The sequence below is a fragment of the Falco cherrug genome, chromosome 9, assembly GCF_023634085.1.
Source record: "Falco cherrug isolate bFalChe1 chromosome 9, bFalChe1.pri, whole genome shotgun sequence".
Lineage (NCBI taxonomy): Eukaryota > Metazoa > Chordata > Aves > Falconiformes > Falconidae > Falco > Falco cherrug.
The window spans coordinates 39,007,493-39,029,349 of NC_073705.1; the positions used below are offsets into that span (position 1 = coordinate 39,007,493).

Here is a 21,857-nt window from a genome sequence, read left to right on the forward strand (position 1 = left end):
TCTTAACTAGCACTCTGTTGATTCAGAACATTAAAGCAAAGATGAAACAATCTGCCTGTGTACAATTTGTTGTTAAGCTTCTGACTTGTTTTTCCATCTGTGCGCTTTGATAGTTGGAAAACACAGCATGTCTAACACCACCAATCAAGCTGTATTTGCAAAACCCTCAATACTGAGGCCTGACATTGAGCCTGACAATGCAAATTATTACATGTGTGGCCTCACGTGAACTCCACCTTACCTCTCCTCTCCTCTACAAGAGGCATCTAGTAGACTTTGGCACAGACTCTTAAGGCAAACTGACATCAGTCATCAGGACTGTGACAGTAACAAGATTGTCCACAGCTATGCCCTGCTGCTTATTTAACAGCATTTACGCAACAATTACAAGATACTGGGAAATGTTTGCCCAGCCCATCTGGCAAAAACTAGTTCTAGACCATAAAAATCAGAAGCTGATACACTGCAAGTAGATTCACATGCAACACAAGTCAGCAATGACAAAACAACAAATAGAAAAACTCCTTTTCCTCCTGGGTTTAAATTTAAGCAGAGAATTTAAACCTGCCAGTTGCAATACCAAAAATACTCAATTCTGCTGTGCTTCGCAGGCCCAAAGAACCCCAGGCAAAAGTTACAGGAAGGGGGAAAAAAATTTCTTCTTCTTCCTATTTCCTAATGACGAAACACTGGTCCTTTTGCAACAGCTGAGTAACTGTCAAGTACAACTTCCTCACATTAGAGAAAATACATGAACACACCTACATCTGAAAGGCACAGGCAAAAGTTAGCAAAAAAGACTTACCAACACAGTCACAAGTTGGCAATTCAGATTGTCCTTTTTTTGTAGGTGTATCTATTAAATTTTTTGTAGGGGTATCAAGAAACTTCATAGGTGATTCAAGGAAACTGCTGAGCGTGTTTTTTGCTGGAGAACATCCTGAGTCGCCTGTGCTCTGTGGGCGGTCAGTACCCAAACTGGTTGACGTCAGAACGGTCACTTCGCCCGCACACTCCATATTCCTGAGAGCTTCAGCAGAACCTGGTACCTGGGCCCCACCACAGGGAACAGGCAGCACCGGTGACTTCAGATCTACTTGTTCTACAGCACCGTGCTGAACATAAGTTTTGTCTTCACTATGCATTTCGTTAGCTCTCAGGTTAGACTGATTACAAGTTTGAGGCAAAGGATGCGTCTGACTGACATTCGCTGTTTGCTGTACCTGAGAATTACATTTTTCTGTAAACATCGGTAGGTTTTCACTTGGTCTGTTCAATAAGGATGCAGTTTTCAATTGTGAAATGGCCAGAGGGTTACGGGAGGACAGGTCACCATGTTGGTTACATGCAACAACCTCATTTTTCAGTGGGTCAATGCCAAGTGGGTCACCGGAACCTGCAGTTTTGATTTGCTCATTCATGACGTCACAGCCAAACAATCTGTCTTTTTTTTTCTCTTGCAGTACCTCAGGTAAACATCTATGGAATTTTATCTGTGTTTGCGGGAGAAATAATCTAGTTTTCTCTTGTGATGCTAAAGTATTTTGATTCAGTGCTCTCTGTACTTTGGTTCTTGGAGATTTTTTTTCAGACGGAGCTATTCTGGAGTCCTGTGGCATGGTTTGACCAAGCTTGTGTAGTTTTGATGATATCCAAATGTCCTGTAACTCGCTATGCTGACATGACAACAGCTCTAGCTGGCTTTGATTATTTTGTTGATAGCGTGCTTCTTGAGGCTTCTTTTTGTGTCTTGGTTTCCATGGTACAGCATTTCCTTTTTTATTTGTTGGTTGTTTTTGCTTTAACAGTAAGGAACTATAATTATGCCTAAAAAACACTGATTCTTTTTTCTGCAACGCATCTTGGTTGTATTTTGGCTGCCTCTCGTGTGATATTAGATTAAGCAGCGATGTCTTTATGTCATTTTTCTGCTCTGGATTAGTCTGGTTTGACTCAATTAGCGCCGCAAGTTGAGTTAGTTGTGTAGCTACATCCTCTTCATCCTGGCTGTGAATTCCTCCTTCTTTAATCAAAGAACTAGTTTCCAAGTTCAAATCATTAGAGGTTGGCTTTTGCTCTAACTGACCAAGAGTTTCCAAGTTGTTACTTGTTTGCTGAACATTACGTGAAGCATTGCAATACTGTGCAAGGGTGACTGGATGATGAGCGTAATTTTTCTTGGTAGTATATCCTGAAAATGATTTTGCATTAGATGTTAAGTCAGATAAAGTTTTGGTATCTCTTGAGGATAACTGTAATTTATACATCTCACCAGCCAGACTGGCAGGTTTATCATGCAATTCAGGGACTGAACTTTGGCCATTGTATAACACTGCCTTATTAGGGAGCTGCTTCTGCGAGTGAGCACAGTGAGCCAAGAGCTGTTGCTCATTCTGTAAGTAAGTGTCTTTGATTTCTTTTAATGCAGAAGATGTGAAGGAGGATGAGATATCCCTTTTATAACTATGGAGGAAGTTCGAAGTTGTCTTTTCTGTATATTCAGTACTTTCAGTTTTAGCTGGTGAAGTTGTTTCTAAAGGGGCTTCTGATAACTGTGTTAAAGCTTCAATAGCTACAACCTGCTCTACAGTTAAATTTCTGGTTTTAATCAGGGACAAGAAAGTCGGCTGGAGTGAAGAATCCTCATGCTGTGTCTCTGCATTAGGTACTTTAAAGCCGTCCTTCCCTACATGTACTTCCTCTTCAGGCAGTGGAGGACAACACAAGCTTTCTTGCAGATCCAAAGCGGAACCCGTCTGCAAACCAGACTTACCAGAACCCTCAAAGAGACTACAAGTGCAGTTTTCCTCTTTCATTAAAACATTTCCTTGTTTTTCTGGGTGAACACAGCCAACACCAGTTGTCAGAGTGTTTACTAAGTTATTCAGATTGCTACCCTTCATCCATTGCACATGAGAGTTGTTTGTCAAATCCGTCCTTTCCTCTACAGATACTTTTTTCAGTGAAGCAACTGCTGGCGGTGGTGAATAATGTAGAGTTTTTATGCCATTTTTGATGGTCTGTGCAAATGATTTTTTTGGCTCAGCTAATGGACTGGGAGAGACTGCTCTTTCACTGTCTTCAGCATTTTTCAAGTGTTCGCTGCCTGTCACAGTTCCATGGATATCTCCGTTGACATGGACACCAAAAGATGGCTTCTCGTTATGTGCCCACTTCTCTGCTTCTAAGCCTGTCATTCTTTCTTTCTCCTTACACTGCACATTTTCAATGGGTACTGTTTGGTTTGCTTTCACCCTGTATTTTTCACCATGACCACATATACTGCATTCCATGAGTTCTGGTCTGCGGCCATTTACTGGTTTGTTTTCTAAATTTGCCTATAAAATAATAATACAAAAATTTGATGTAACAGCTGTTCAAAAGCATTAAAAATAAGAAGCATAAGATTTACAGCAATTAAACCCTACTTTGACACAAATGAGGAATATCCTCATTAAGCACAGACACTGGGGGGAAAAAAAACCCAGGAAGTCATTAAAAAACCCTGAAGCCTAAAGACCCTATCCATATTTATAGCCATTTTCCCCCCACTGTTGGAGGGGGCAGATGAAGAAAGCGTGTGCATGTGGTGGTGGTGGTGGTAGAGTAAAGAAATGAAGGAACAGATAAAGGATGTTAGCATTTAGAATCACATCTAAGGATTCAATTTTTAATGAATTTCCATAAGCAGATGAAAGCCTCCCTTGAGTTCAAAGCAGGACTGAAAACTAAAGGCTTGTACCACAGAAAGTGTAGTAGTGATTTGGTATAATTATACCAATTTGGCTAAACCAATAAACTGATACACTTGGCTGGACACCCTAGCAAGAATGGCTGGTTTTCAAGCTTAGTTTCAAGTCCTTAAAAAAATCACAAAAGCTAAGCTGGATAGTAAGCCAAGTAACATTAGCTCACTTGAAAGTTACCCTGTAAATACTGTGTTTAGCATCTGTATTCAGATGGTAACTTCCAGGTTTCTGAACAGTCTCTCACGTAAGCTATCCTTTAACAGTATTTTAATAAACTCTAAATTCTAATATTTGATTAAATATATTCTTTATCTTCACTGGTGTTATACAATTGTGTGGTTGAAGCAGTAGAGTCAGAATATTGTGTCCTAGAAATAATAAGTATATGGGCCTTAAGATAGTATTATGAAGTAAGGAGTTACGCAATTCAAGTTTAAAAAACAAGGCAGGAATTCAAACAGAGACAGCAAAGGAAAAAGTAATAATTTTTATTATGTTATATTTATTATATATTTATATTAAATTGTCTTTTTAAAAATTTTCAGTCACAATAAACAGTGCTGGTACTTAATATTATTGTAACATCTAATAATTATTTAAATAACCTGTAGCCTTAAGCCCTATTTAACAAGAAAACCAGTACTGCTTTTCAAATCAGATGTATGCAACACAACTGGTTAATTAATCATAACTCAACACAGTACTTCTTAGCAGTTCAGTTTAATATAAAGCATTCAGTTAAATCAGACATGGTTTTGTGGCAATACCAACTAAAGTGCATGGACTTCTCTGAGAAAATAACAAATGCAAAGTAGATTTATGATTAATCATAACTATCAAGATGGAATTGCCAGGAACCTCCAGGCAAAACAAGGCATATGGACCCAGCTCCATCTGGAGCCCAGTGTTCACCTCACAACTGATTCCCAACTGATAAAAAACTTAAAACTGGGAATCCATAGCATACCCTAGATATTATGACAGGCATCTTAAATCCTCATGGAAATGGTATGTAAAAACATGTCCAGCACCTATGCAGCTAAGTCAAAGCTATGAAAATTACAGTAAGGACACCTTATATAATGCTTCTTCATTACACAGAGATGCTGACTAACGGTCTACCAGCCTGAACTCCTCTGGATCCTGATGATTTTCAATCAATGATGCACAGACCCAGGGGATCACTGAGCAATTTCTAAGAGCTCCACAAAAGTGGTTAAGCAGCTTTATTGTTAGCAGGGGTAAATGCATTACATAGGCCTCTGCAACCATACCAGAAAATGTTTTAAGGGTCCACCACGGAAAAGTAAAAACCCACAATTCTGTATTTGTGCAAAAGCTGAATTTCAGTTACGTTAACTTCAGAAAGAACTAGGGATATGAAATTGCTGGGGTTTTCTTCAGCAAAAGTATATCTAAGATCTCCATCAGTCCAAAATTTGTCCCCACCATGTAAAAGTGTTATCAGTAATTTAATTAGATAATTAGGAGGCTGATGAGATAGAAGCAAACAGATTAAAATAATTCCCCAGCATTTATACATTTTCAACACAACACGTGTTTTTGTATTACCTTCATTTTTAGAGGGTATCACTCACTACATTAACAAAAAAGTAAAAAAAAAAATCTAAGTCTGGTAAATTGAGAGCAATGAAAGATGAGGGAAAGGAGGAGGGTTCATCCATGATCAGCTGAGATTAGACTGACACAGAGTCCACTGACAGCACTAGAAGTGCAAAAATGTCATCACACTTCTCTCAACTGTATTGTTCCTCAATAAAATACTTTCATCTGATCAAAAAGCACTGCTATGCTCAAAAATACTCAGAATATTCCCTAATCTGCTAGTAGTGCACAGGTGCAGTGCTGTGTCCCCGTAAGACCCCAATGATTCCAGCAGTAAAGTGGGATTACTTTTTAAATAAAATTATTCCTCATACATCATAATTTCCACTAACATTACTGAAAGCTGCCCACATGCAATGAGAAAGAAAAAAGAACCAGATGAATCATATCATTGGCATGATTTGGTTCATATTTTTCCACACAAAGAATAAATATTATCATGGAACTGGATTTTTTTTTAAAAAATCATACTCTCTTCCTTGTGAGCACTATGTTGCTTTTTTCTCTTGTTACTGAACTGCAACGAATCCTAAAAAATACCTTTTTCTTTCCTCTCTTACCAGACTTCCCATGTGAAGTTATTGTCTCCCAATATAAAAAGAAATGCAGGCAAACTACCAGGGGCAGAGCCCATTTGATTCCTCTCCTCAATGTAAGCCTGGCAGACCAAAAGCAATAGCTCAGCAGAAACCTTTCGCAGCTAAATAACCTAGGAGCAATCTATCTTCAAGTTCTGCATCAGGACTCAAAAAAAACTGTAGTGAAAACTACAGACAAAGATACCACAATTCCAAGCAACAGTCTCAAAATTCATGGAAGTTAAGCACGTAAGTCTGATCCGATTGAATTCTAAATCTTTTACACAAGTGTAATGAAAAGCTGAAGAGTAAACCAGATCAATAAAAGTAATTTCCCCTCTTCCTCATTAAGGAGAGCACTACTCTATCTGGAAACATAAACCACTAATAAGTCATGCTCAAGCTCAGACTCTGTCTGCAGTAGTTAGTGCTATTAGGACAGGAACCACAGAGTACAGTCTGCTGTAGTCATTGCTGTATTAAACTTCAACCAGACATTATCTCTGATATACACACACAAACACAAACTCACTCTGTGAGGTAATGCTTCCAGCACACATGGAAAGGCAGTTACAGCAAATCACTTCACCATTCTGAAAAGGGTCAGAATATTAACCTTTAACACAAGATACCTCTGAGGCAGTGCAGAGTTCACCAATTCACAATCAAAATACAATACTAAAGCTACACTAAAGACATTTCCACATCATCTGTACAACAGAGAGAAGGCTATCAGTTTATGCCTCATTTCAAACCTCTACAGGTTGTAACAACACATATTGTACTAAAGGACACAACCAGAAACAATTACTCCCATAAACCAAAAATAACAGATGATGACCTGATCAAGTACTGATAAAATGGCTCTACGAGCAAGTCATGACAAGTTAGATGATCACCAATGCCAAGTCCCCCTAACTAGCCCTCCCTGTGAGAGCCAGGTCCCCATGAGAATACAATACCCAACAAATTAAAAAATACTTGCACCTCCTAGCTTGTGCCAATAACCAGGATGAACCGAAAGGCAGTTCTTCCAAGGTCACAACATTCATCAACATAAAAGGACAAGAGGGTGAGCAGTGCTTACACTTTGCATCTCTCTTCCATTACAGTACAATGGGTAAGTTTGGATCCTGATGCAGTGTCTGCAGCCACGTAGCCAGCCCCACATGCCCTTCCACGTTGGCACAGAGCTGGCAGCTCCTCAGAGCTCAAATACCACAACAGAAGTTTTCTTTCAGAAAAACTGTTTGGAAGAACACCCAAACATACCTCATCTAACATTTGAACAGACTGTTTTACTCATGGTCCAACTGTCAGATGTCACTGCTTCAAGAGGTAAGAAAGCACCAGCCAGCTGACCAGCAGCAATTGACTCCTATACAATTTATTCCTACTTTCTAGTGTTTGCTCCCCAGGACGTTCAGTGGAATGCAAGACTTGCACTGTACAGGACCAACATACAAGGATAAGGAGATAAGATATGGACAGGAGAGGGGATAGGGAAACAAACAGCACAGATGTGGAGAAACAGTTGCTTATGCTGAGTGCTGTGTAGAAACCCATGCACTGCTTAGTACTGAGACAAAAGTAAGGTGGAAAGCTGTGGAAGGTATAGGCCACCTTCTAAATACAGCCAAGTTTTTTTGCATTCCAAAATAAATGCAGACACAATAATACACTTAAGGATAAACTATTTAGGACCACACTGGTTCATGTTTGAATACCATAATGCAGACAACAGCAATGTGCTGTAAGTTGCTGCCCAAGGCTGCAGCCCGAGCAGGGTTTCCAAGCAGGCTACCAGCAGAGAGCGAGCAGCTGAGTAGGGGCCAAGCTGCAAACTGGGGCACATTCCCATGACTCTCACCAGAAACATAAAGCAATTAACACCACACTTTTTTTAACAACCATGGACATGAAACAGTCTCTTAGTACAGCACACTTCTACAGAGGCTCAGGTAAGGCACATTTTCTATAGGTCTTTGTGCAAAGAAACACATTTGGACCCTTTATTAACGTAACACAGCCTTCATATACAAGATGTTTTGTTCCTCAAGAGAATAATGTTCATAGATGGCACTGAGGGACAGGACAGGTAATATTTAGAAGCTACTGCAATCAAAGGGAACAACCTCTACTCTTGGCAAAATGATACAGACAAGTTTTAGCAGACAGGCTGGTTTACACGGAATCTCAGGGAACAAGAGATTCTGCAAATCTGAGAAAGCAACCTGACCCGGGGCAGGACATCCAGGCTTTCCTGGAGGGATCCCCCTCACTCCCAATTCCCATGCCCCTGAATATCAAAATTCACCCAAAGCCACCAACTTCAGTACCACAGCAGGTACCATTTCAAACTGGATCTTAGATCAGCTGGAAAGTCTGCTCTAGTTGATAGTGCATTTTTTTTATATCCATAACCACAATGGCAAAGAACATTCTCCAAGCTACAGCTTAACTCTCTCCTCCTCAGTTTCATCTCCATTTTATCTACACCTGTATCCTCTTTGCAATGGTTTTCAAACACCAGGCAGCTTCCCCACCAGCAAAGTTCCTTATCTTGTCTTTCCATAAGGAATTAGTACATTATTGCCTTAAAGTCTTTACATCTTGTTGTCTTCATTTTCTCTCTTACACCATTATGACAGTCCTCCTGCCCATGTTGTGTAACAACTTCAGTGAGACCACTTACAAAGAAGATCTACAGTATCAGACCCTAAAGGATGCACTTACCAACAAAGTAAAACCCTACAGGATACTGCTTCTGGCTCTAAAGGCTTCAAATGCTGGCCCCAGAGAAATGCATCTATTGGATTACTACTTGGAAATAGTGGCTCTCAGCCACGAACTCAAATTATTGTTTCTGTCACCTCTGAAGCTCTAGGTTGTAAAAGCTACAAACAGGAGCAAGAAAAAAAATTCAGAGTGCAGGAAACCCCATTCTCCTACACAGGCACCCAAGAAGTGGATATGTTAAGAAAGAAAAAAACCCCAAACATTACAGTATTTTTTCTGCCACAGAAGGAAACACAAACAAGGCTTCAGGCTTGGTGGGTTTTGTTTGGTTTGTTTTTTACTGGTGTTTTGAATTACTCATCATTTGTCTTCAACATTGAAATCGAGCACTCAAAGAGACACTGGCAGCTCTGGAAAATATAGCACTCAATGAAGCCACAAAAGAAAAACGATATAATCAGCAGCAATATGTATTCCCTAATACAACCTTCCCCTAATGTGCTCTAGCTCAAAAGCAGAGATGAAAGAAATTCAGTCTCCAATTTTATCCATGCTAGCTGATGTCTCTTGCGGTCTACTCATTTATGAAACCATCACCACAGCATTAAGAAAGTACTGCCTGCCCCTTAACTGTAAGTGGAGAATCATCGCAGTGTTCATAACAGGGTCTTCAGGGAACACATCACAGCTATAGATAACATTTTTAGCAATAATCTGGAAAAACAGTGAAATTGATACTGATAAAAAAATATCAAATAATTAAAAGATCAGACATGACGCTTCCTAAATTAACTGGCAAGCCAGCTGCACGCACACAGTTCAGTACAGCTAAAGGTGAAGTTGTGTATCTAGCAACAGAGACATGGGACTATATTTACAAAATGCAGGAACTATAGAAACTCCTGCTGCAACTTCATGGCCAAAAGGGTTAGTGAGATTCTTGGATGTGTAAATAACAACATAATTAGGAAAAGACAGGTTACTTTCTATCCTGTACTTAGCACTTTTGCACCTGCTATATATAAATATGTAATAAGTAATAAATAACTAAAAGTGGGATAAAGCATCCAGTTCTGGCATACCCAATTCAAGCAAGACATTGATATGCTGGAGAGGGCTTGGAGGACCATGAGAACAGCAAAGAATTGGAACATCTTGAAGTGAAAGCCTCAAGTTCATTCTACTCACTCTGCAATTTACCAAAGGAAAAGAAAATTGAAAAGCCACAAACTGCAGCTAAGTCTATGTGGAAAAGAGAGCTGATAACAGAAGACTCCTTGTTGTAGCAGACAAAACTATAACAAGAGTCAATGACTTTAAGTTAAGGCCAGAGAAGTCTGGGCCTTGAACGCTGGCACACATTTTTGCAGAGGGACAGAAAAAAGGTAAAGAATCTTTTAGGCATCTCGTTAGGTGTTTTGATGCACTCTTCACCCATGGGAATTTTCAAATTCAAGTTCTTTGTGCCATTTTTAAAAGAATGCTTAACCCAAATAAATTTGATACAGTCTTACAACCCAACTTCTCAGCACAAGAACAAGTGATCACAACGATCTTGCCTAGGTTTACCATATGTGAACCAAACTGATACAAGTTAATTATTTTCTTTCAGTTACAGTTCAGTAAAGGATCTGAACCACTAAGGTAAGGTAATAAAACATTCTACTTCCTATAACGTAACCAGGAAGATAGGTAGCTCCTTAATCTAGAACCCAATTTAAGTGCCTAACCATCTGTTGTACAACCAATCATATTATTTAAAGTTGCTACAAGCTGGTAGCTGCTCTCAGACCAGATCTGCCAAGGACATACAACACCTTAAGTTAACAATGCCGGCCAGCCCTCACACACACGCATTGTTTTCCCCTCACTCTGAAGTATCAGCACAGGTCCCAAATACACATTGCAATGAGTTCACACACAGGTTTGCTCCAAATTTAAAAATCTATATTATGGCTACACCCTAGCCTGGTTTTAAATCGGATGGGACATCACAAGACTAAAAGGAATAATACTCTTTAGCAATAGAAAAGTCGGTGACAAATATGTCAGAAGAACAGCTAATGGTAATTCAGATAAAAGAAAGAAAAATAGTCATGCTGATCACTTAGCCACCAAACTACCCAGCTGCAGCACTATTCCAGATTTTGTGTCTATTTTTTGGTTATTCTCATAATGAAAAAAGCCTAAAAAATGGCAAACGATGCTTCTCTTCTGTCTCAGGCAGAGCTAGTACAACTATGGTTTTAAATAAAGCTCAAAATGGAATTTACGCTGTATCTAACTTCCACTTTCTCTGTACAGGAATACCAACTTTCACGCACATACTGAAATAATAGCAACGTTGTTCTGGAGCAGCACTGCAACAGTGGTGTCGGCATTGCAGAATTCAGGCAGTGATCATCTGTCACAGAGGTAAATGCTTTACATTCTTTACATAAAGTACACAGAAATTTTTCCTGTTACTCACAAGTTCAGCAAAATCTTTAAGAAAATTAAACAGAGCTCAGTTTTATTACACAGCATCAATGAATAATATTACAATACCAGACAACACCAACAAAACACCAAGAAAGAAATTCACAGTCAAGCATCAAGACACAAACCACTCTATTTTAAGTCAGCCTTGAATAATACTAATATCCTAAAAGGCTTAATATTAAAGCTATTAGGACAACAAGGACAGCCAAATATATTCTACATACTAATTTTACGTAAGTTAATGACAAGTGACTACTGTTATTTCCCTACATGTAATTCCAGTTTCCTTTTTTCTTGATATTGGCTAAGTTTCATCTATTTGACATTTAAAAAGGAAACACCTTTACAAGAATGAAGGGATTCTTCTTACCTCCCAGATGAAATCCTGTAATTAGGAATTTATTTTAGTAGGAATTAAACCTTTTGGTCTCTCCATAGGCAAGGCTCCTACTAATGTCAACGGGAAAGTTTGCTGCAGTAGTATCTGCCATACTCTACATATTTAGATCTACATACTGTACATATACAATACTATATTTAGTAACACTAAACACAAAAATTTTAGTGTAACATCACAAAGAAAAAACAGGTCACAGAAGTGAAAATCTGCTGTGCTCAAGAAAGTTTGGGATTTCTCACTTGTTTTCTCCTACATCAGTTACTAAAAACAACAGACTTGCTTAGCAACATGGTATCAGAGTCTAAACAACTAGCGCCCATTTTCAAAGCACTTTCTAGGTATTAGTGTCTATAAACGTATAGACAAACAGCAAACTGACAACAGATCTCTGGGATTTGCAAAGCCATCTCAATTATTTCAATGCCTGCGTTATATACAGCATCTACAAGTATTCAATAATGCTCAAAATTCAGTAGTGACTACAAATAACATCAACAGAACAACATATCTGGAATAGGAAACCAACATTTATTTTGTAATGCCGTAACTTAATTAAGAACATCTAAACAATGTTTTCAACGTTCCTATTCAACTGACCTTCATCTACACAGGTACATTTTCCTTTCTTCCCACAAACCATGTTACTGTTACTTTACGACATTTTTTTAATCACACTTTCTACCTTTTTAAGAAGCTCCGCCTCTGAACCCACTAAAGTGGAAGACCCAGCACTGCACTAACACACATAAGTGACAGTCAAGATCTACAAATAAGTAGTGATTCAAAATGTGTAAAAACCCTCCAAAACCACTGTAATCACTAGGTCAGCCTGGCCTGACTCACCACTTGCCAGCCACACTGTGCCTCTGCCTCCACCATTCCTGAGAAGTCACACTATCCTCACAACTGCTCCGCTACAGCAACAAATGAGTTAAAACACAAAACCTTACTCCTCCCTGCCTCCTCTCAAAGGACAGTGTCCCTTTCTTCCCTCAGCATTCTGAGGACTTGGGTTGTGGGGACAAAGAGTAGCAGGGCAGCGGAGCAATCAGTCCTGACAAGGAGGTGGATGGCAGAGGGAGCAGCGGAGGGGGGCAGCAAGGGAAGGAGAGCATCTCTGCATCCTGTCCAGCTCGTTCTGCACCACAGGAAAAAGTCCACAAGGGACAAGCTTCGACCTCCCCCCAGAAACTGGCTGGAACAATTAAGGATTAGAAAATTACTAGAGTAAGATTAATAATTTACAGACCACTTACAAAGGCCTTCTTTGTCAGGACTCCATTCACGAAATGTCTACATACATGAGTAGTCTTAGCAGTGCTGTACAAACAAAATATGGAAGTGCTTCTTCATATGCTCACGAGTGCATTCACCTGAAATGCTGGAAAGGCTGCATGTGCAAGTGTGCTATTAAATTACAACCATAATCATGCCTGCTCACATCATGAGGTGCATGAGCCTATCAAGAGGAAAAAAAAAAAAAAGCCCATTCAAACAAGCACATCCAGCTTGAAAACCAGCAAAATTAGAACATTTCTTTCACAAATGATACCGAGACTGTTTTAAATTAAGTTTAGAGCTAAGGTACTTACTTATTTTAAAAATAAAAATTAACTAATTCGTGTGGGCCACTGAAGTATGCTCTCCCTACCAATAAAAAGGAGAGAAGATGCACATAAGAAATAGGCAGACACTTTCAACCAGTACTTAAAGCAATTTTAATTAGTATTTACTGAAGGAATATGTTCCAAGGTGATAATGTCCCCTTAAAAAAAACAGAAAGAATAAGATAAGTATTTGCTGGACAACATCCTTTCCAACTCATACTACACCATTCTGTTTTCTTCCTCTGTAAAATTCCACTGCAGTACAATTCCATCCACTGACTTGCTCATATCTTATTTTAAAGGGGGAAAAAAGTAATAAAATTAAATTTCTTCCAGCTAAATACTCTAGCAGATATGCACTAAAACTATACCATAATTTAGAATAAATGTTTAAAATCAGTTCAATTTATGCTCACTCAAAGCATTATCATGAACATTAACAGTTACTTTCCTTAACTTTTGTATGAGCCTCACAAAAAACCCTGCATCATAAAAAGGGCAACAGCAGGTCTGCCAAACCAACTTTGTATTTTAAAGTTGTTTTTGATAAGAAAAACTATGCTTTGTACGTGTGGAGGAGAAAAAATAAGAGAGTGCTCAAGTATGTGTTTGTAGCTTTGATGGAAATGAAACTTTTGCTGGTTCCTAATATGATTTTTATATAAACAAACGAAAAGCTCTAGATACTGAGTCATCTCTGGCTTTTGGCTTGGCTTAAACCAAACGGATTTTACAGTGCTTAGCAGGCATCATTCGCACTTTTCTGGCGCACACGATTACCATTATAGTGTTTATGCATAAACACGCAAACAGAATCAGTCAGAGAACAAAGAATGTGCATGCAGTTATAATAGTCACTTAGCGCTGCATATATTATTCTGAGTCTCTCCCACAGTTTCTTCCCTTTGTTTTTGTTTAAAAAAAAATCTCCATCAACACAGCAAACATCTGCAGCCATCCAAATGGTAGCCTTGGCTCCACAGAACCTAGTAGAAAGACCACAGACTGTACTACTTCATCAGCTGTATCTTGATCTGTGTGAGATTACCTTACTAGTGCCACTGCTGTCTATACTTGGTAAGTGTAGATTTCCCTGAAAACATGATGCCATGTTCAACTGTCCCATTCTTTTGAACTCTCTGTCAATCAACTTGCAAATGACTGCTAAGGAGAGGTGCATTGCGCTGCTCAAATTGAGTGAGAATGCTGCTAAGTGGTTAAAAGGAAAATGGTAGTAGTAAGTGAAGCAGGGTGTATAATATGCCTTTCGAAATGCAGGTGAATTAATTTTTAAGTATTAATTCCTTCTATATAGACTTTCCATTATCAGGTATAAAACTAAAGAAGTGTCTACTTAACTGGGGGAAACACAATATAAACCGTAAGAAAAACCATGAGTATATTCCTTCCTTAGTATCCGTCACTATAAACTCGTAAAGATGCTTTCTTCAATGAGCATTTGCTCACTAGAAGTGATTAATATTTCAGATGTTCTTTCAAAATAAACATGCAGAACCTAATACAGTATTTATGGTATAGAATAATTTTCTAAACCAATAACCAGAAAGGAGCATTAAACCACAGGTGTTGAAAATGGTAAATAGTAAACAAAAGGTACAGTATAGTAGCATGTATCACTTTGTCTTCATGTTTCTTCCTGTCCAATCTGTTTCCAACAGGAACACATTGCTTATTTTCACCCTCCAGAGAAGAATTTGTAAATATGTTGGTCCCTAAGAAGCACAATTAGAAAGAGCACTAGCCTTCCAAGTAAATAAACGTGCATCTATAAAAACTTAGGAGGATTAGAAAAATACTAACTCCACGTGTTATTGGAAGAAAATACTACACAACCTCCTTCAAGAAAGTGTACAATACCATTTGAAGAAAACACAAAGAAATCAAAAAAGAAATATTCTGTTAAAATTTTGAAAGCATCACTGGTCAGATGCCCTCAATTACTAGGAATCATTAAATCAAATGTTGAAGTTACGATTCAACAGATATGACAATACCACTTTACATGGCAGTCCCACCAGTAACAGAAGCCAGGCTAGAGAGTCATATACCAGAATGTCATATTTCTAAAAATGCCCTTATAAAGAAGTCTGCAAATTATACAGCTTTTCCTAAGTTTACTGCAGCTGGCAGAGCTGCAACATAACTTGAGATGACCAACCTCCATCCTCCCCTCCAAAAACAAATGTAAAATCCCCTCAACCCCAATCTAGACATTCCATGATGCCTTCAGGGGTACCATGCCGTACTTGGTGGATGCAAGTGAACAAATTCATACAAAATACACTTCAGCACCACAAAACAAGGACAAGTACTAGAAAAACACAAAGAACAGCCCCTAAAACCAAAGAGAACACACTGAAGAATCAATTCAGCAAATGAAAGTCAGAGCAGAAATAAACGCAAGTCCGATGACTAACGTAGGATTCTACACACACACAGAAACAGACAAGCCTTTCCATTTAAGAGCCAAGGAAAAAACTCTTCAGAAGGCTTTTTGGAAAGGCGAGGAATGACAGCATCATATTACATAGCAACCTGCTCTGCCATCAAATCAGGAAGAGTGGCAAAATGAACTCAAAGAGAAAAATCTGAAGACCCACTACGAATCCCTACTGTAGACAGTCACCTAATACAACATATCCTCCTATAACCAATTAAAAAAAAATATGTTCACACCTTGACAGAACAGGTGTCACACCAATTACACATAACAAAGCTGAACGACTCATTTACAAACAGTCCTTATTTTGCACACTACTATCAACCTAACCACACAAAACACAGAACGAACAAATGCTGAAGTTTTAACGACACCTATGCATTAAGTTACAAGAGCAACCGTAACTAAAATTAATAATTAAAAGCATATCCATGACTTACTGAAAAATGTTAATTTTTTAATGGATGAGTTTATTTAATACAAGGGGGGAAAGTACTTACTAGTGCTGTACAACCACAATTACTGCTATCATACAGGGAGGTGGTTTGCAGAACTACTCCCATGTGAAAAGACAGACACCCCCTTGAGGCTGGACATACTTTCAAGTCAAATAAGGTTATTTGCTCCTAGCTTAATCTTAACTTTGCTTTGTCTCACAAAAGCATAACTCCTTTAAGCAACTTTCTGTAACGTGTAACAGTGACAACGAAACTGATTAGAAACGGGGATGTTTTCAAATAAAATTACACTACATTCAGCATTTATCAAACCCACTATGTCAAATAACTTCTGAAATTTTAAGGCACTGAAACAATACTAAACTATCTTACATTACTTTTTTTATTATATCTAGCTGGTATAAAAGAACAGCTCTACAAGTAAGTTTAACAACATATACATATACACACACAAACATAAGCATTTTCTCATTTTCCTTAGCTTTGTCCTACATGTACCATCCATCTTACTTGAACCATCCATCCTCCAACACGTTAGTTTGCAACAACGGAATTAATGACTTACTTCTATTCAAAATACTCTATAAAGACTAACTGAAAGATACAATACTGATGAGCTGCCACCTGTTACATTTTTAAAAGAACGTTAGCCATGAGTGTAGCAAGTTGATATTTTGTTATAAAAACTAAAACATTTCCACCATGCGAAACACCGATCTTTTGTTATCATGGAAGATAGCCATCTTAAAAATCTTGAAGAAACGTGTTACCACGTGAAACCGAAGGCTGTTGTAAGTTTACAGAATTTTCAGTTTCACTTGAGGTGTTCCAAAGTTTAAAGAAAAAAATAAATCAAAACTACAGCAACGTCAGCATAAAATTTCCACTTTTGTTAATTTGGTTTGCATTATAACATTGACTTCTCATGTTAAATTTAAGACGCCACAAAATCTGCATACTAAAGAGCCCCACCAACATTCAGCTGTTACCTCTGGATGTAAGAAACTAGGAACAGAGGAAATTAAAGTGACTGGCTCCTCAGTGCAGTGGAAAGCAAACTTTTGGTCTGCAGACTTGTGTGGAAAGATTCAAATATGTATAAAACATGCCGGAAAAAAGGGGGAGGGGGGTGGTGGGAAAGAACATGTTCTACACTTTTAAAATTAGCTAATCTCCTGAAGAGCTGGAAAGCGCCAGCGCCGCTTCCCAGAAGTTAACCCTTTGGCTTCCTAGTCTGCATGACAAGAAAATGCCACTTAAAACGGGAGAGGATAAATATTAAAGCCATCATCGGTTACCTTTAAAACTCTTTGCTTCCTCCTCTGAGGCCTTTTGTTTTCAGTTAGAACCTAAAAAAACATCAAATTGCAGAATAAGTTGTGGTCACAAAGGCAGACACCTCCGATTTTATTCTCAAACTGCAATATTTCTGAAATACCCAGCGTGCTTTACATGCGGCACTTGAGAGGGCTGGCGGAGGCCCTACGCGGCCCCGCCGCCGCCACCCCGACACGCGGCGACGCCGGAGACGGCCGAGGGGAGAGGCCCCGCCGCCCCCTGGAGCCGGCCTCGCTGGTGCCCCGCATTCCTCACAGCGGCGCCCACGAGGCGGCCATCTTGCTTCCTGCCGCAGCGGCGCCCTCCTCCAGGCGGCGTCGCGGGCGCGAGCCTCGTGCGGCCCCGCCGCGCGTGCCCCGCCCCCGCCTCCCCGCGCCGCGCCGCGCGCCCGCCCGGCGCGCGCGCCTCCGGCACGAGGACCCGCGGGCCGGCCCCAGCCAATGGGGCGGCTGCGGCCCGCGCGCCCCCCCCGGCCTCCTCCCGCGCTCGCGCCGGCCCTGCCCACACAAAGGGTCCCCTGTGCGGGCGCCGCAGCGGCCGCCCGCAAGAGCCGGCACGGACTCGCCGCGCGGGCGGAGGCGGAGCCCGCGCCGCCGCGCGCCCCCGGCCCCGCGCGCGCGCGCGGGCGGGCGGCGGGGCGCGAGGGAGGGCACCCACCGGGGCCGCGGTGGCGGGGTCCGTCGGCTCGCGAGGGCCGCCGCGAGCGGGGTCAGGCGAGGACACGGCCCCCGCGCACCCGCACGCGTGCCCCCATGCGCGCGCCCAGCCGCGCGCCTGCGCAGCACCGGCACGCACGTGTGCGCGCGCCTGTGCCCACGCAGGTGCCCACGCGGGCGGGCACCGGGCGGCGACGCGTCGGGCGGAGGCGGGGGCGCTCCCCCGGCGGGCGGGGGGTCCGCTCGCAGAAGGGACCCGCAGCGGGAGCCACCAGCCCCGCCAGCAGCGCCGCCCGGGGCGGGGGGCCCCAGCGCCCGCCGGGCTCACCAGCTGAGGGGCCCGCACGGCCCCTGCCCACCCGCCGCCTGCGATCCGCACGGCCCCGCAGCGGGGCCGGGCTCTGTCTTCGTGCGGCGCCCAGCAGGGTACCTGCTGCAAACCCCTGCCGCTGCCAACGGGCCACCACAAAAGCACAAAGCGCGGTTGGGTTGTTTCCCTGCATCGCCACCTGCTCAGCACGTTCACCCCGACGGAATAAGGGGTGGCGGGCTCACAGCGCTGCCGCCACTTCTCCCACCAGGCCCCCATGCACCGCACAGACGCTTGTACCCATGGCCGACAACCCAGTAACACCGCACCTAACACACCACTGCTCACCCAGGGAGCGGTTACTGTAACCACGTGCAACCAGAAAGTTGGCCCTGGGTTATCTGCTACACACAGGGGGAAAGAAAACAAAACTAAACAAAACAAAACACCAACAAAGTATAAGATCATCTTTTCAGCAGCTGCAGACTGCTATTTAAAAGGGGTTTTTATCTACGGCTAAATTACAAGTGTAAATCCTGTCTGGTTATTGGTGCAAATCAGTTTAGTGCAAATGCTCAGATGCAGACACACAGCTCCGTGCACAGTGTATCAATGCGGTCAGAGAAACCTGTTGCCCAGTGTTGCCTGACATTACCTTGTGTTTAACCTCCTCACCTGCTGCACCACAGTACTGTATCAAATAGGTTTTAGGATCAGGAAAAATAAGTAGTACTGATTTGTCATGTTTCCCCAAAACACCACATCCACAAGGATCTTTAAACATAATAAAAATGAGAGGTACGTACACTTGGGGATCTGATTTTTCTTTGCAGTTTTGCCTACTTAAGATGCTTTACAATCCAGGAAAAAAATATTAATTTTGTTTGCTTAGAAACCTAAAACCCAGTATCCTGATTTAGTCCCCAGTTTGTTGCATGACTGGACAGCACTTAGGCAGTATTTTCAGATTTCCTTGTTAGCTGGCCAGTGTCCCCTCCTATGAGGATGGGTCCTCATACACAGGGGAAGGAAATGACCTGGATGAGGAGACAGCAGGTACTCTCAGCAAGTTTGCTGATGATGCAAAACTGGGAGGAGCGGCTGATACACCCAAAGGCTGCGCTGCCATCCAGCCAGACCCAGACAGGCTGCAGAGTTGGGCAGAGAGGAACATAATGAAGTTCAGCAAAGGCAAATGTAAGGTCCTGCACCCAGGGAGGAAACGCCCCACGCACCAGTACAGGCCAGGGGGTTGACCTGCTGGAAGGCAGCTCTGCAGAGGACCTGGGAGTCCTGGTGGGCAGCAAGCCGCCCATGAGCCAGCAGTGTGCCCTGGTGGCCAAGAAGGCCAACGGGGTACTGGGGTTCGTGAGGAAGAACGTGGCCAGCAGGTCGAGCGAGGGGATCCTCCCCTCCTACTCTGCCCTGGTTAGGCTGCATCTGGAGTGCTGCGTCCAGTTCTGGCCTCCCCGGTTCAAGAGAGACAGGGCACTACTGGAGGGGGTCCAGCGGAGGGCTACGAAGACGGTGAGGGGACTGGAGCATCCCCCTTAGAGGAAAGGCTGAGAGAGCTGGGCCTGTTCAGCCTGGAGAAGAGCAGACTGAGAAGGGATCTTCTCAAATGTCTACAAATACCTTAAGGCTCCGTGTCAGGAGGATGGGGCTGGGCTCTTTCAGTGGTGCCCAGCGACAGGACAAGGGGCAATGGGCACCAACTGAAAGACAGGAAGTTCCATCTGAGTATGAGGAAAAACTTCAAAACCTGCCTGGATGCGATCCTGTACAACCCGCCCTAGGTGAAGCTGCTTTAGCAGGGGGTTGGACTAGGTGACCTCCATCCAGGGGTCCCTTCCAACCCTGAGCCTTCTGTGATTCTGTGAAAGAAACCTCTTCAAATAAAAATTTCTCTGTAAAAGCTACAAGAACTGGCGCAGAAAACAAGAAGCAGTTAGAAGCAACTTTTAAAATGCATCCTCTGAAAATAATGAGACCCCAAACTAATTAATTTCCCTGTAATTTAGGCTACGTTATAGTCCACACCCAGGATTACAGCAAAGTGTGACTTGCAATTATTTTACACACCCACAGAGCACAGGTGTGTACAATAAGAGTAAACTGTACCACTCCAACTCCCTGCCCTGCGTCCACAGTACACAGCTTTACTCATCTTTGCCACACTTTACCAAACTCCTCAAGCCCTTGTGCTATATCCCCTTACAAAACTCCCAAGTATCATATTCAAGAGGAGTGTTTTTATGCGCAGTCATTTTAAAATTTAACTGGCTTAAGTATTTCTGGAGTCTATTGTAAAATAAATACCACAAAGTCTAAATTTCTTGTCTGGCTAGAAAACAAGAATTCCATTTTGCTTTTATTTTTTTGAGATTTCGACACTTGGTTGTGTTCCAAAGCAGAGCAAACCTTTCAAAAATTCAAGAGGAGACAGATGGGATGTGGGAGACCAAAGTTCAAGCCCCTGGTCTGCATCAGGCAAAAAGCTCTAATCGAGCTGTTCTAATAATTCTCTCCCCACTTTGTAAGTTTTAAGCAGAAATTTCATTTGGAACCTTACAAAACTTTCCCCAAAAAATAGCTGCATCGAGACAGATAGTAGCTGTGAAAGCTTCCTGTTAAATCAGCATTTTCCATTCAAGGAACAGCTTACTGGAAAGTTCCCAACCAACTAACTGCAGCATCCTTTTTAAATATGTCTGGGTTTTCGGCAGCATGTTAAAAACCCACAAGCAAGCAGGCCCTTATTGTTATTTAATCTTTCCATGTTACTCAGATTACAGCTATTAAATAAGATGTCTCAAGACACCTTGGTCAACCCCAGTGAACTCAGGCTCAGTGACATGATTTTATTTCCAGTTTGTTGACTCCAGGTCCCACTAAATCTAACATGGTCCATTACCTAATACAAAATAAAGCTCTCCCTGCCCAAGAGGGGTGCCTGCCCAGGTAGGGCCTTGGCAAGCCTTGCAGAAAGCAGCCTTTGGAGATGAGGGCTCCTTTCAGCTGCTGGTTTTGCTGCAGACCTGTACGTTTATGGCCTTTCGGGCAAGAGGCATGTTACGAAACCCTGTAAGTTCACCTCAGTAATGGGAGCTGCTCAGCTTGGCACTCTCCCGGGCCAGGGCTGGGGCAATGGCTACACCCAGGAGAACACTGACCAGCTGGGAGCCAGATGAGATCCGAATCAGCTTGCCCAGCCAGAGCCCAGCACACCGTGCAGTCAGCTCGAGCGATGACTGCAAGCACCCAGAAGACAGCATTTTTCATCTCAAGTTTGTGCTGCTACATCTGCAACACCTGCCTGTGCAAAACAAGATTCCCTTTTTGAAGGAGAAAATAAAATAAAACATGGACCACCTTCCCTATCTACATGGTGGTATGGAAGCCTACAAAATCCTTGCCCCACACTGCGATGCACCCAGACAGCCTCGACACGTGT

General features: G+C 42.0%; 1 protein-coding gene across 6 annotated transcripts in view; it reads right to left on the reverse strand.

Moving 5' to 3' along the window:
- Positions 1 to 21,857, reverse strand: part of TET1 (tet methylcytosine dioxygenase 1) — an 80,564-nt gene that overhangs the window by 44,045 nt on the left and 14,662 nt on the right. For 5 of the 6 annotated variants that reach the window (XM_005433445.4, XM_055719602.1, XM_055719604.1 and 2 more), the window contains exons 3-4: positions 17,398 to 17,448; positions 806 to 3,338 (exon numbers count right to left, since the gene is read on the reverse strand). In XM_005433445.4, the coding sequence (XP_005433502.2) occupies positions 806 to 3,338; positions 17,398 to 17,448 (2,584 nt within the window). The remainder of the gene's footprint in view (positions 1 to 805; positions 3,339 to 17,397; positions 17,449 to 21,857) is intronic. The other variant, XM_055719603.1, reaches the window with a different exon arrangement.